The 14,828-nt window shown below is 36.5% G+C and overlaps 1 protein-coding gene across 3 annotated transcripts in view; it reads right to left on the bottom strand.

Annotated features, from left to right (window-relative positions):
* Nucleotides 1-519: 519 nt before the first annotated feature.
* Nucleotides 520-14,828, bottom strand: part of TUSC3 (tumor suppressor candidate 3) — a 183,035-nt gene continuing 168,726 nt past the window's right edge. The window contains exons 9-11 of one of the 3 annotated variants that reach the window (XM_004277166.3): nucleotides 14,276-14,366; nucleotides 7,548-7,610; nucleotides 520-994 (exon numbers count right to left, since the gene is read on the bottom strand). In XM_004277166.3, the coding sequence (XP_004277214.1) occupies nucleotides 7,592-7,610; nucleotides 14,276-14,366 (110 nt within the window). In that variant the 3' untranslated portion in view covers nucleotides 520-994; nucleotides 7,548-7,591. The remainder of the gene's footprint in view (nucleotides 995-7,547; nucleotides 7,611-14,275; nucleotides 14,367-14,828) is intronic. The other 2 variants (XM_004277167.3, XM_033400629.2) reach the window with 2 other exon arrangements.

Raw genomic sequence — 14,828 nt, 5'->3', positions numbered from 1 at the left:
CTTCTTCCATATAACACAAGGGCAAAATGTCCATAGTGGGTTAGTTTTGTGGTTGTAAGTCTGGATTCTTGGGTGACACTTCTAAAGTTGGAGAAGAATTAATTCCTAGTTGTATGTTGCTTTCCTTGCCTGATGCCTTGAGGCGTGTTGATTTAGTCATGTTGGCTTTACATTTTTATTCTGGGAAGGACCTCCATGTCCCAGGGTAGGTATCTGAGTAGTATTCATCCAGCTCCCTGTCCTACTTCCTTTACCTAATTATGATGAATAAGAACAAAACGCGGGCTTCCCTGGTGGCGCAGTGATTGGGAGTCCGCCTGCCGATGCAGGGGACGTGGGTTCGTGCCCCGGTCCGGGGGGATCCCACGTGTCGCGGAGCAGCTGGGCCCGAGAGCCATGGCCGCTGAGCCTGCGGGTCTGGAGCCTGTGCTCCGCAATGGGAGATGCCACAGCATTGAGAGGCCCACGTACTGCAAACAAAACAAAACAAAACAAAAAACAAAAAAGAACAAAACGCTATTTGTAACCATACATGTCCTTTATACTGAAACTGCAGAAAGTATAATTTTTCAGTACATGACATATTTTCATGCATACATCTATGTCTGTGCAATCCCAAGAATGAAGATACATTTCATAGTTTTCCTTTACTAACATTGTGGTTTTCTTTCCTAGTGAGTGAACAGTTTAAAAGCATGAATTCATAACTGCATTGTCATTTATTTCAACCTATTGCATACAGTGAATATAATGTGCTTGAAAAACACTGCGATGATGCCTTTGTTCTTTCCATATTAAATTTAACCATCCATGTCTATGAATTAAGTTTACTAGGAAAACTCACGTTTAAAAAAACTGTACAAGAAACAGCTGGATTATCACAATCAGCAAGGAAATGAACTCAAGAATTTGAACTAGTATGTCAGGAACACTGTGTCTTCATGGTAAACATTCACTTTATGCAAATCCCACTCGGCTTCATTTAATTAAAAAGCTGAAAAAGAAAGAAAATTCTGGGCTGAAAATAAAGAAAACACCAAGTGCTTTTTATCCCATTCTAAATTAGTACATGTAAATATAAAATAAAAATGTCACAGTTACATTATTTCACCTCATTCTCATTTTTATATCAGGGCAATTTCTCTGAACTAGTTCCTGTAATGGGATCAGGCTTGTGGTAAGAATAGGTCAGGGGTGGAAGCAGTTGTTCATAAGAACTTGAACTTGTGGTGTTTAAGTTTGAGTAACTTCTTTTTTTTTTTTTTTTTTAAATAGTTGATTAACAATGTTGTGTTAGTTTCAGGTGTACAGCAAGGTGGTTCAATTATACATATACAGCTATCTCTTCTTTTTCGAATTCTTTTCCCATTTAGGTTATTACAGAATATTGAGCAGAGTTCCCTGTGCTATACAGTAGATCCTTGTTGGTTATCTATTTTAAATATAGCAGTGTGTACATGTCAATCCTAATCTCCCAATGGGTAACTTCTGTGAGCCGTTCTCATTGTTAGCTAGACCATTAGTTAAATCGGCATTTAAACTGACAATGTAGGGGAACAAAAGGGAATGGATTGAAACACATATTTGGAGTGGGCCGTTTCAACGTCCTAAACAAAATATTTTTTTCTGGTTATTTAATCTACAATGCATTTCTTAAAATAACTAAAGACTTTTGAGGATTTTATAATTTCATTATATTGAACAGCCAAAAAAGAATATATTATAAATCATAATAAAAATATCATCAGATTCTGATGAAACAACACAAATATGTATTTCTGTATGTACATATAGAAATACAAGTAAAAAGTAACTATTTTTCCTTTCTTAACTTCCCTAAGCAAAACTTTAACCTATGAAAAGAAATTTATTTAAGTTTGTAAAATCGTGAGTCAATTTAAATAACATTCTTCAAGCTTTTGTTGGTTATTTGTACCTTTCTGCTAACAGGTAGCAACTTTTTCTTCTAAAGTCTTGACAACATAATTTTAGGACAACCAGAGATAAACCAATTCTTAACTAAATATTAAAAAAATATATTAATGGTTACTATAGTTGAAAAGCCATGTAGTTGGGAAAAAGTTCAAACTAGTAAGTTTAATACTTGAACATTTAAATTATAATATCCTAGGCATACGTTACTTCATCTTTCTGAACCTCGGTTTCCTCATTAGTGAAAAGAACGGTTGTTTTGGATGATTTCTAAAGTTCTTTCCAGTGCTAATATTTTATAATCCTGGTGATACTATATGCTAAAATTAAATACATGTATTATAAAACATTACATGAAACATTTAAACATATTTTAAATATGTTATCTATATTGGTTTACATTATATAATAAAGTAATTATGCAATACAAACTAACCTTTTTATTACCCTGTATCTGTTTCTGAGGAATTACTAAATTACAAGACAGAAATCATTGTGCTGATATCTAGGTGCAACTAGACATTGCTTCTAGTTTTTGAGATAACAAGTTATGACTTAAGTCCTGCAAGGGTAACCAATGCCATGAAGAGTCAGAAGTAAAATTCCTCAGAACATTAAGATACAGATGCTGTTCAATCCATATAATCCTTAACAACACTGATGGCAAAGCAGGTATATATGTCATGTGTAGATGAACACTTCGGCTTTCTCTGTCCTCAATTAAAAGACTGCCCTGAAGATAAAGCTGACTGAAGAATAAGGGTTAATGAAAAAAGAAAACCTGATCACAAAATATTTAAAACTATAAGTAAAGTTGAAAAACTTATAACTTAAAAGAAACCTGAGAGGGCTTCCCTGGTGGCGCAGTGGTTGAGAGTCCGCCTGCCAATGCAGGGGACACGGGTTCGTGCCCCGGTCTGGGAAGATCCCACATGCCGCGGAGCTGCTGGGCCCGTGAGCCATGGCTGCTGAGCCTGCGCATCCGGAGCCTGTGCTCCGCAACGGGAGAGGCCACAACAGCGAGAGGCCCGCATACCCCGCCCCCACCCAAAAAAAAAAGAAACCTGAGAATTTATAGTTTCCTTTTTTTTGTTAAAAATAGTCCGCACATTTCCAGCGATGGAATACTAAAGATCACCTTTTAGCACTGCTAAAAGTATTACCATCATAAAAGCAAGAATAGTAATATGACCTTTATGGTCATTTTATACTTGCTAACTTTCTGGTGCTGGAAAGGTTAAAAAGGTTCTACAGCTTTTTATATGTTGCTACATTCACAGGGTAAAAGGAACTTTGTATTTTCTTAATATTGAAATAGACTGAGAATCCTTAGTTACCAAAGGTATTTGTTTACGCCAGGGTTTTTTCCAAACTGAAATATTTTTAGAAAACTGTTAAAATAATCTTTTTTTATATCTTATTATGAAATGAGAAATACATATTTAATTTTGAACTAATCATTCTATTGTACTAAAATAAAAGTTTAATCTAGCAGAGTACTACCTAATTTATATTTAAAATAATCTTTTTCATAAAGAGTTATAAGCATTTGTTCAAGACACCGGAAATACCTGAGGCACAAAAGTGTCAAATATTTTGTTAAAATGTTTCTTAGAAAAGTATGAACTATTATTCTCCAGTAATCATTCAATAGTTCATGTTTGGTTTTATTTTTTTATTATATAAATGTCCAAGTTGTATTCCAGTATGAATGTTTTATACTGATTTCATCACTCAAGAAATAAGTTCCCTCATTTCTATGTATCAGGGTCTGACATAGTTTTTGCTCTTCTCACATTTACCTGTCTAATGTTGATGTATCATCTAATGGTTCTCATAGATTCATGCTTCTAATACTGTTTGGATAATAACTTTCCTAATAAGGCTTATTATAAAACATATACAATCCTTTTGTATCATACTTAAAAACGGTTGAATGCTAAAAACTGAATATATTCCTCTTATTTGGAATGTATTTTTTCAGTGTTGCAGTCTGTCTCCTCAGAGGGAGAAGCTGCCTTGGGTACCACAATCAACTTCTGTCTGGACTTCTGTCCACCTGCTGTCATGAATGAATCTCATGACAGTTCATGGTAGTCTATACATGGTAGGCTATACAGTTTATAACACTGAGTACCGTGGCTGGCTTATTCTCAAGTGAATACATGCCTGGTCAACCCTAACTCAGGTAGCAGTATAAGATGGATGCTACTTGGCAAGGGTATTGACCTGTACCCAGGAAGAACAGGTAGAGGCCAGGACCAGCAAATATGCCCCAGAAGCTCCCCTTCTCCAAGGCTAAAGGGATGCAAATATTCCCTTCTAGTGTGTAACTTTATTATTACTTAAAGTACATCAGGGATGCCGAGGGGCCTTGTATATACAAAGTCAAAGCACTTCTCCCTTTAAGTCTGGCTCTCTGCTAATGCTCCCTCACAATAGCAAATATTCAGGATTTAGATAAAAATGCAGTCCCTGACTTGCTGGGGAGTGATATTCCAAAAGTTCATAAACAAGCTTATTATTTGAAATCAAGTTTTTCTAGAGAAAGATTAGTTAAAGTAGTAACTATTTCCTCAAATTCAGGGCCCCCAGAAGTCAGCTTCAGTCAGTATTCAACAGGACTTACTGATCATCTACTGTGTAGAAGAATATTATGAATAGAAGGGTGTTGCAAGAAAAGGAATGATTGAAAGTCATGGCCGTTATGTTTCTTCTCTAGAGGAGAGAGACCTGAATACAATAAAGTATAACACAGTGACACACTTGATAAGATGGCAAAGAACAATTTAAACAAGCAAACAAAGGAAAAAACTGGGAACAAGTGAAATGAAGGGATAACAGCCTAAGCGAAAGGAGCTGATGGAGGAAAGACAAATTATGAGAACAGATTCCGTGTGCGCCTTACGGCTAAACCAGGAGTCAGCACACTGTGAATAAACTATGTGGGCCGTAGGTCTCTCTCGGAACTACTAAACTAAGCTGCTCTAGGGCAAAAGCAGCCTAAGACGAGGCATAAACAAATGAATCTGGCTGTGTGCCAATAAAACTCTATTCATGGACACTGAACTTTGAATTTTATATAATTGTCACATCACAGTATTCCCTTTTTTTCCAGTGATTTAAACCTTTCTTAGTTTACATGGCACACAAAAATTGGCAGTGGGCTAAATTTGGCCCAAAGGCAGTAGTTGCTAACCCTGCTCTGAACTACAAGGTACAGTGAAGACTGTGCTGGAAGATGAAACAGGTGGAACCAAACTTTAATATAACCCTTCCCTACGTTCAAAATGTATACAAGTCAAACTGCTGACATCCCAACTTGAGTGTTGGGATTATAAAAAATTTTATTCAGTTTCTTGATATTTTCTAGAAGGAACATGTATTAACTTTTCCTTCTTTCTGGTTAGCCATCAATGGACTTTGATGAAGCAGCAGCATAATCTGTGCATATCTTAAAAGATTCTGCATTATTCTCGAGTGAGTGATGGGTTATCGATGATAACGACTAAACACGGAGATAAATTAGGAGGCTGGGTGATATTCTGAAAAAGATACTAGGTATATAAATTAAGACAGCAGCAGTGGGAATAGCAAGTGTTGGAGACCAAACTGACTCCAAGGTTTCTACCTTGTATGATTATGAGAATAACAGTGTTGTAGGGAGAATGGGCAGGGCAGGAGACACAGGTTTGGAGCAGAGATGAGCTTGGCTTTGGGGTTGAGGGTGAGGTGTTAATGTGGTATTAAGGTCTGTTTCTAGATCTCAGGAGAAAGATCAGGATTTAACATGTATATTGGGGACTGAGAAGTAATCTAAAAGGAAAAATGAAGGTCCAAGCGTGCCATGTTACAAAATCCAGGGCATAGCCTGTCCAAGAGGAGCTAGTTAACTAAAGTCCTAGAAAGGTTACACGGGTTGCAGAATGAGAAGAGACATCTGGATTTGGTTATTGGGTGGCTACTGGAGACCCATATTACATGTAATATGTAATGTTTGTTCCTTTTCTCTTCCTGTGAAATATCTGAACAGGCACCAAATAGTGGTTTGCATTTTGACTTCTCTTAATTAATTTATCTGTTCCCCAGTGTTTTAAAAAACCAGAATGTATGCGGTGCTCTTGAATGAATGAATTCTGTCCAATTGGGAGCAGGTTAAGTTCTCTACCAAGATCTTCAGCTGGACAGAATTTTCTTGTCTAATGTTCTCACTTGCTGTTCTCAAACTGGGAAAGAAGTCAGACCTCATGGTTACGTAATGGCACTCGGTCGCACAGAAATCACTTGTGTGGATAAGGGGCAGCTGCTCTGATTTCATTTTGGAGCCAAAGAAGTGAACTCACTCCTGTTCCCCTGGCCTTGTAGCTAGTAGAACTTAATGAGTCACTGTTCTCAGGATTTTCTAACCTTTATATTCACAAGTGTTCTAAGGGGATGCGAGGGAGAAGTAGTTATGGCTGTCAGCCAGGCCTCTTCAGCCAAAAGCCCTGGGGCTCTCTTCTTTGTAACAGAAAATTACCAAATCCAGAAAAGTCTTCAGGTCTGAAGTACATGATCTAAAATAAAGCCCTAAAGAAATTCAGGACTTTATTAGGAGTTGGGAAAGGGATCTTTGGGAATGGAAACCTTTCTATTGATATACCTACAGTTACGCACGGTGAGAGCTGTCAAGTTTAACGACTGCTGAGGCCTCTTCTCTACAGCCTACACAGCGGGGCACTTTGGAAGAGTCTGGATAACATTATTATTATAACTAGGTGTGGTCAGAGACGTGGATGCTAGGTCTGGGGGGAAAAGACCAATAAAGCTAGTATGTGGAGTAAGGTGGGGGGACACGTGAACAACAGAACTTCTAGATCACAGGAGCTTCCTACTCTATCCCTCCTTTCGGGGGTTGCTGAGTGGTGGAGTTTCTGCCGGTGTAAGAAAGTTGTGTTTGCACAATGGAAATAACCCTCTAGAGCTTCCTTTGCTGTGTGTGTCTCTGCTCAGACCATGTGTTCTGAGGTTTGAGGGACTGCAGTGCGAAATCAAAAAACCTGGACTCTGAGTGTTCTATAAAAATCACTTTGGATTTATATGCAGGTTCCTGGTATCTATTTCTGCAATATCAAATATTAAAAAATCAGTCCGTGTTTAGAAGACTTGTATTTTATTATTCTGGATATTCTGGATATTAAAGCTTATATTGTTTGTTAGTGGAAAAGGCATTTGACTATACTTTTCCTCAGCAGAATTAAACATATTTCTGTCAACTGTTCTGCTTTCCTCCCTCAAGTAATAAAACAGAAGTAGCCAAATCGAATTAAATTTTGTTTGAAGTGGTGGGTATACGCATGCATACGAATATTATTGTTTAAAAAAACATACTGTGTTTGTCAGTGGTTAAGTCCATGGGTCAAAGTCTATTGCTGGAAAACTTCATCTGAGGGCTTGTCCCTGTAGCAGCTAAGTACAACAGCGTAAGGCTGGGATACGAGCTCTCATAGTTCTAAGTTATCTTGCATTTGTAAAACAATAGTTGGCCACAACTTGTCTTACTTATGAGATAAATATTATGGTTGTTATCCGAAAGATGAGGAAAACTGAGGCTCAGAGAAGATGAAAAGACTTGCCTGCGGTTACAGTTTTAAAGTGCCACGGTCCAAATCACATCTTCTCACTCAAAGTCCAGATCACTTTCCAATACACCACAGTGAAATACAACAATATGGAGAAAATAGTCCTTAAGATTCGATTTCCATTTGTACAATAGTATTACAAAGATTTAGCACTGTATTCTTTATGTAGATAAGATAGGACACACACAGGAGTGCCGCTATAGCACTCCAGCTCTTCTCTGAACCACCTCTAAGTCTTTGGTCCTTTACGTCATTCTTCAAAGCTGGAACTCAGCATCAGAAAGGCAATCCCAGTGAAATTCTCATCAATGATACATATTGTGGATTGATCACCACACCATTTCTGTGTTTTACTTTTGTACGGCTCAAGATTGTGTTTTATGTTTTCCCTACAAATGAAAGATCTACATCTAAGTAAGATGTAGAAAGGAAAGTGATATTGTTACATAGTGTACGTCCTGGGATTTTTTGCCTTGCTGTGCTTGTTCACTAGCATACTTTTCTCAAAATTCATTAGGAATATCTTTCATGTCTACCTATTATTCTGTACTTTCCCTTCCTGAATGTCAATCCTTTTTTTGGTTATTCATCATCTCTCAAAGTAACCAAAGCCATCATGAATTATAAGTATCTTGTTAAGACAATGGAGTAGTTTCTATGTCCATTGTAAGCTTAATTAATACGCATTTTTATATTTACTTTTGATGCCAGCCAGCTCAGGATCATTTTGAGGGCCCAGGTGTCTGGAATAATGTTTACACACTCCACACACCCCTCTGGGTGTGTGGAACAACCTGACAACTCCGTGGCGTATCATGTGATGTGAATTCCACCTTCTGGAGTTGTGCACTGTGGCAAACCAATACTCTCCTCTCCATTATGTTTCTATCTTAATGGTTCCTGTTGCAGTTAGGTAAGGAATAAATAAAAAATGTTTTTGAATAAACATATTCAATTAACAAGTATATGATGAGCACCTACTATGTGCACAACACTTTGGAGATATAAAAAAGGCATTTCCAAGGACCTTCTCTAAAATACCTTATGATACTCTAGAATGAAAAGAACTGCAACACACAAAAGTTACGTATGAATACTTAATGAAAAATGAAACGTGGTAAGGTGCTACTGAATAACCAAGTGCTGAAATGGCTAGTACAGGCAAGAGGTAGGTTAAGTAATTACTTCTGAGAACCCACTACCTTTCAGGCACTACAAATTGATTATATAATTTATCCCCTCAAAATTCTCAGATAGGTATTAATTATTATGCCAAGTTACAGATGAAGAAACAAGCTTAACAAAGCTGTTATCCAACCCCATAAAAACACTACTTTTAGAGGTGATTGAAAACTGAGACTCAAAAGTTAAGTAACTCCAAGTCCCAAAGTTAGTGAAGAGAGAATGGAAGATTCAAACTTGGATCCGTGTGACTGCAGAGCCAGAGTTCTTATAACATACAAAATTATATACTGAATTTGAACTCAGATCTTGTGATTCTAAACATTATTTTTCCATTATACCATACCTCTCAAAGACAACCAAAGATTCGTAAACAGGAAACAAAATGATAGAATTACTAGAGAATGTTTCATGCTGTTTTCCTACTAAAACAGACTTGATATGTCAAATAGTTTTATAGAAATTTTTTGAAGAAAACTTTGAATCAGTGTGTCAGTGGAAAACAGTGGGAAAGTAATTACCCATAATGGAAGACTCTCATGTATGACCACTAGCATTTTACTCTTCTTAGAAAATGGAATAAACCCTAAAGTTAATCTTTATTTAATACACAAGATGAATTCAGTGCTATCACTGGAATAAAATTCCTTCTTTTTCTGAACTATGGCTCAGTTGGTAATTACATCAAATTCTTAATAATCTTTGATATTTCACTGATAATTTCAAGGGATTCGAGAGACCAATTAAGTTCATCAAAAGGTTCAGGGGAAATCTGTTCTTCACTAACTGAATCATGCAAATAAAAAACAACAGTTGCCAATCCCAAACTCCCTAACAACAACAACAAAAAGACAAAAAATAATTGTAAATCACTGTATTGTACACCTGTAACTTATATTGTACATCAACTATACATCAAAAAGAAAGAGAAAAAAAACCTCAAAACAACAACAAAAAACCCCAAAACAACAGTTGCTTAATCTTTGGCGTAAAAATATCCTGCTTAGGAAAAATTAAATATAAATGTGTAAAATCTTTATATCAGAACTAATGAGAATAATTAGTATCAAAGAGTTATTGAGTAATTAATACTATGTGCCATTTACTAAGTACCAGGCAATGTGCTAAGTGATTTACATCATATAATCTTTACAAATGTCAAAGTATGTAAACATTTCCCATTTACAAATGAGAAAACCAAGGTTTAGAAAAGTTACTTAACTTTCCCAAAGTCACTGAGCTAGTAACAGGTAGATCAGGGATTTAAATGAGGGAAGTTTGCTTATTGAAACTTAAAGATGATCTGGGAGAATTTAGTGATGGCATGAAACATGTTGATACTGTGGGGAAAAAACCCTTAAGACTAAAATGTGGGGACGATTTAAGGAAGTAGAGTAAACATGTAACAGACTTTTATCCCTTTCAGCAAGTATATAGACCAAAAAAAAAAAAAAATAGCAGTGTGAAGTACTCAGAAAATAGGAAGCGCATGAATGTTTAAAGTTTTGTGAAGTTTAAAATTAAAATAAAAATGAAAAGCAAAAAGATCATTCCTTATAGAAGAAACTGAAGGTTGTATATCAGACAATTCAAAATTGTGAGGAAATAAAAAATTAGTTTTAAAATAATTCTGGACATAGTTCTGTGCATCAGAGGCATTTCTTGGTACAAAAGTTATAATTCACAAACCTAAAACACAGATATCAAAGGCTACCAAAGGCCGGGGCATTACACCCAAGAGAGTACTTTGGCATTGGAGCCAAAGCCCCTGGCTAAAGGTGTTTTTCAGTTAGTAGATGGTGTTATGTTCAAATATGCATTTTCAGTAAAGGACATCTCTCGTCTTATCCAAAGTACTGGTATCATCTAAAGTAGGCAGAAGTGGGAGGTTTTTCCATTCTTTTTGAAGAAAACTGTTTATTTGTCCTGGCAGCTCATCTCAAAGTCAAGGAAATGGTCTTGGTTGAGAAAGTTCTTTTTTTTTTTTTTTTTTGCAAGCCTACTTCAATGTATGTCTGGCATAAAGGATTGGATTGATTTAGCTCTTGGTCACCAGGGTTTATGATTCATTACACTAGGCACTAGCTCTCATTGAAGATGGGCATCCACAATGTCTTTTCAGAAGTACCCAGGCCAAGACATACCTCTGGAATATGGAATACCTTTCCTCTTGCTATAATGATGGTGTCGAGTATCTCATTTTCTCATTCCCTACAAACTACTTTTATCCGATAGGAGCAAGATTTGGTTTGTTTATTATTTATCAAATACTATAATGCTGGTGCCACAGACACGTGCTTCTGGGAATGCAAAGTGCTCCTTCAGAATGTGGTACTATGTTCATAACTGACCAAGCCTCTCCCATAGGATAATTCAGTGGGAAATCGTCTCTTTTTCTTTTTTTATTAACATGTCATCTTTCAACTATTCCCAGAATTATTTCTCTTGTCCTTTCTCTCATTTATTCCCTCTCTCACTCTGGCTTTTGCGATCACCTTTGCTTTCTCTCCAGGGAACTAGTTGGACAGAAACTGTTTTCACTATACTGCCAGGTTTTTAGAACTTAGCTGAGGATTTATCCAAATCTCTGGTATATATACTCCCTCCAGTCCTTTTAGCAACACTTGCTCTTGATGTTAATCATCTATTTATTATCATAATCATTCACAAGAGAACTGATAAAATTTCTGAGAAAAAACCTTATTCTGAAGGAAAATGATGCAGTGGATTAAAAACAAACCCCAAAGCAATACCTACCATTACTAAAGTAACTCTGGCATATATGCACGTGTTAGACTAATAAGAGAATAAAGCTTTCCAGATGCAAAGTTGGTATTTTTTCTCATAATGCTTCCCTCTACCATATTTTGTTAGCTCAGAGGGATGCTGTAAATGTAATGAAGGGAACACATATAACCTATTCTATCAACCTGACAAGGCAAGAGAATTTGATGATGAGTGATTGGAGAGCTATGAAGTAGGAGGGCTAGAAGGATTTATGGAAGCTTGATGAACGATGTTTCACTATATCCATGGAAAAGGTAGAATGCAGGAAAGCAGAGACAAACAGAAGTTCTTAAGAGGCTGAAGAGAAATATTAGAAAGCTTTGAAGGGATATGGGAAGAGATGAATAAACTAAGAGAATGATTTAAAGTGGGCCGTGGAAGAGCTGGAACAGCGCAGCAAACAGTGGAGTTTGCAAGAGTGGAGGCCAAAGCCAGGATCCTGCCTTCATGTCTCTGTAATGACATGTCACAGTCTTTCAGTGCACTGGGTTTCCCAGGCTTTTTTGCTGAGCTCTGTTCTGAGTCTGTTTCTTGGCAGCTCCTCTTAGGGGTTTTCATCTAAACTTTGTCAAATTTCATATTCACAAACCACTCTTGGGCGTGATTTCCATCTGACTCCTTACATCTCCACTTCAGCCCCGTGAGGCCAGCTAACGGCAAGCCCAGTCCTTGTTTAGCCTGGTGGGCCCTTGGAAAGGGAGTGTGACTGTGACACAATAAGAATGGTTGATGCCACACTCATAAAGCAATAAGCATATACTCTGGTTCAGAAATGCTCACTATGAATATCTAGGGTGAGGCCTGGAATATGTATTTTGAAAAGCTTCCCAGGTGATTTACATGTCCACTCCTGGTAAAGAATCAGAGGATTAGAGATTTAGACTACTAAATGACAATTACTTTTTGGGAAAAAAGGACAAACTTAAACTCTTCATATCATAACAAAATAGTGCTGTCAAATGTAACATTATTCCATGGAACGAGAAAAATAACTTTTCTCTACTTGTTCTAACATAGCAATATAATGACTAGGAAGATCTAGATAGGGGATGATATTCTTTTTAGATTTTGATGCTCTGATGTATAAGGAAAGCTGGAATTTGCTCTTTACCTTCCCCTATTTTCTGACCGTCAACTAAATAGGTTTTAAGAATCGCACAACATCCCTTACTATACTTCACCTTTTATTAAAGTAGACACCTTTCATGGACACTGTAAATGCTGTAGGTTGAAATGAGTTAATTTAACTGTTTTTGACACGCTGAATAAAAACTTAAGAGAAACAGAAATACTCTTCTACAAATTCCATCAACAGAAAACATGCAAGTCAAACTAAGACTCCAGTCATACAGAACCGTGATTCTCAATCGTAGGGCAGGGGGAAAAAGAAGAACATGAACTTCATCTTTCCTGGGCGTTACTTAATCTGAGGTTTGATTAGTCTGACTTCACATTTCAAAACCAAAATTAGATAGCCAATGTCAAGAATAAAACCAAGAAACTGGAGGCTTTAATTGCCTTTCTTATTACTCTTCTTGCCCTCAGAACTAATGTTTTTTAAAAATTCACTACGCTGCAGGCAGGATTAAAGGTAGATGGCCTCACAGCTCAGATCTGATACTCACATTTCTTCCACTCCTTTAGTACATTTATTTTTAATGGGTGTGAGAAGAAGAGATTGGAAATGTGCCTCTGTCTGTATGAGAAAACAGAGAGGTAGGGCTGAAGCGTCTTACTCTTCATTGTAAGCCCAGAATCAGATCTCTGTCACGGGAATAGTTCTGTGCCCCAGAAAAAGCTATACATTGCTGCCATCACCTATGTAGAAACATTCTCTTAATATAATTGCTCAGTTCACATGCAAAAGGGATGTAAGGTATGAGATTTTATTTTCTATCAATATGTCATTAGTTCTACTATCTTAACAGAAAAGAGTTTTCAGAATCTCTAGGAAAGGAAATACAGAGCCTTTGCTTATTAATTAGAGAGAAGGATGGGTTATTAGAAGGACTCCCTAGAGAAAGAGAAAGTGGAATGTTTATTCCTTTCAGAGAAGCTGAGGGAGGAATGTGGTCCAGAAGTGAATCTGCCTAATTCATGACCTGGACAACTCTAATCTGGCACATCAGTTGTATTTGCTTTAGTGAAAAGTATAGTTTGGTTATAATAACATCATTTTGGAATAAATTTTCAATATCTTTCCATCCCCAATTATGAAAATATGTTGGTAAAAATCTTAGGAGATATTCATTATACAACTTCCAGTGACCAGACGTTATTTTATCATTTAATTTTCCCTTTCAAGTTTGCTTTTATTGGAAAAAAAGCTAAAACTTTGCAGAATTCAAAAGATGCAAGTTACTGGACACTGAACAGTAGCTTTTATGAGAAAAAAATTTTGCAAATGAAGTAAAAATCATGATGGACAGGCAAACCAAGACAAGAAGAAATTTTGATAAATTCCACAAAATTTAAAACATTTTGCTATGTTTATGTACATATGTAATATGCATATAACATGTATCTCTAAAATAAAACTATGCTATGCTAAGCAGCAGGAACCATGCCTTATATCTCCTTCATATGGTCTATGCAGAACACATGGCAGGTGCTCAAAAACTTGCTTAACAGAGTTTAAAGTCACTTGGCAAATAAGTTAGCTACTTTATATTCATCCTTAAATATATATTAACCAATGAAATTCTATTTATTAGTTAAAAATGAAAACAGTCACATTAGTATAATGATATTACCTGTAAGGGTAGCCGTGGTACTTGGAACGAAATATTGAAAGTAGAAAACTGAAGAAGAAGACCACCAGGCCTAATCCCACTAGACAAATGACTAGAAAGAGACAGAAAACTCCATTGGTCTAGACACACACAACCCAAATGTTTATATTTTTTAAATGCATTCAGTTAATCACAGTATACTTACATGTAACAGTTCATGGCACACACAGGTACAACAAACCAGATAATCATTATTTTCCACATTCTTCTCAATGAAAATGTACTATTTGGGGTATGAAAACAACAAAAGTGATCTAAGTCTTCTGGTGGTTTTCTTCTCTTACAGAATCCCTACAAGTACTAAAATGCCACCAGAGGGATCAAAACAAAACACAACAAAACATGTGATAAACCGCAAACAAGATTGTCAGCCCCTGCATTGTGAACTACTGGCTATGTTAGCAGAGACACTTGCATTATTAGAATGTGCAATATAATTTTATTTTCAGATGCCATGGAATATTTACAGAGAAATGTAATTTTAGGTTATTGGCTAGATTACTGCCTCAGTAAA

Source organism: Orcinus orca, chromosome 21 (assembly GCF_937001465.1).
Source record: "Orcinus orca chromosome 21, mOrcOrc1.1, whole genome shotgun sequence".
Lineage (NCBI taxonomy): Eukaryota > Metazoa > Chordata > Mammalia > Artiodactyla > Delphinidae > Orcinus > Orcinus orca.
This window is presented reverse-complemented; position numbering and strand designations above follow the sequence as displayed.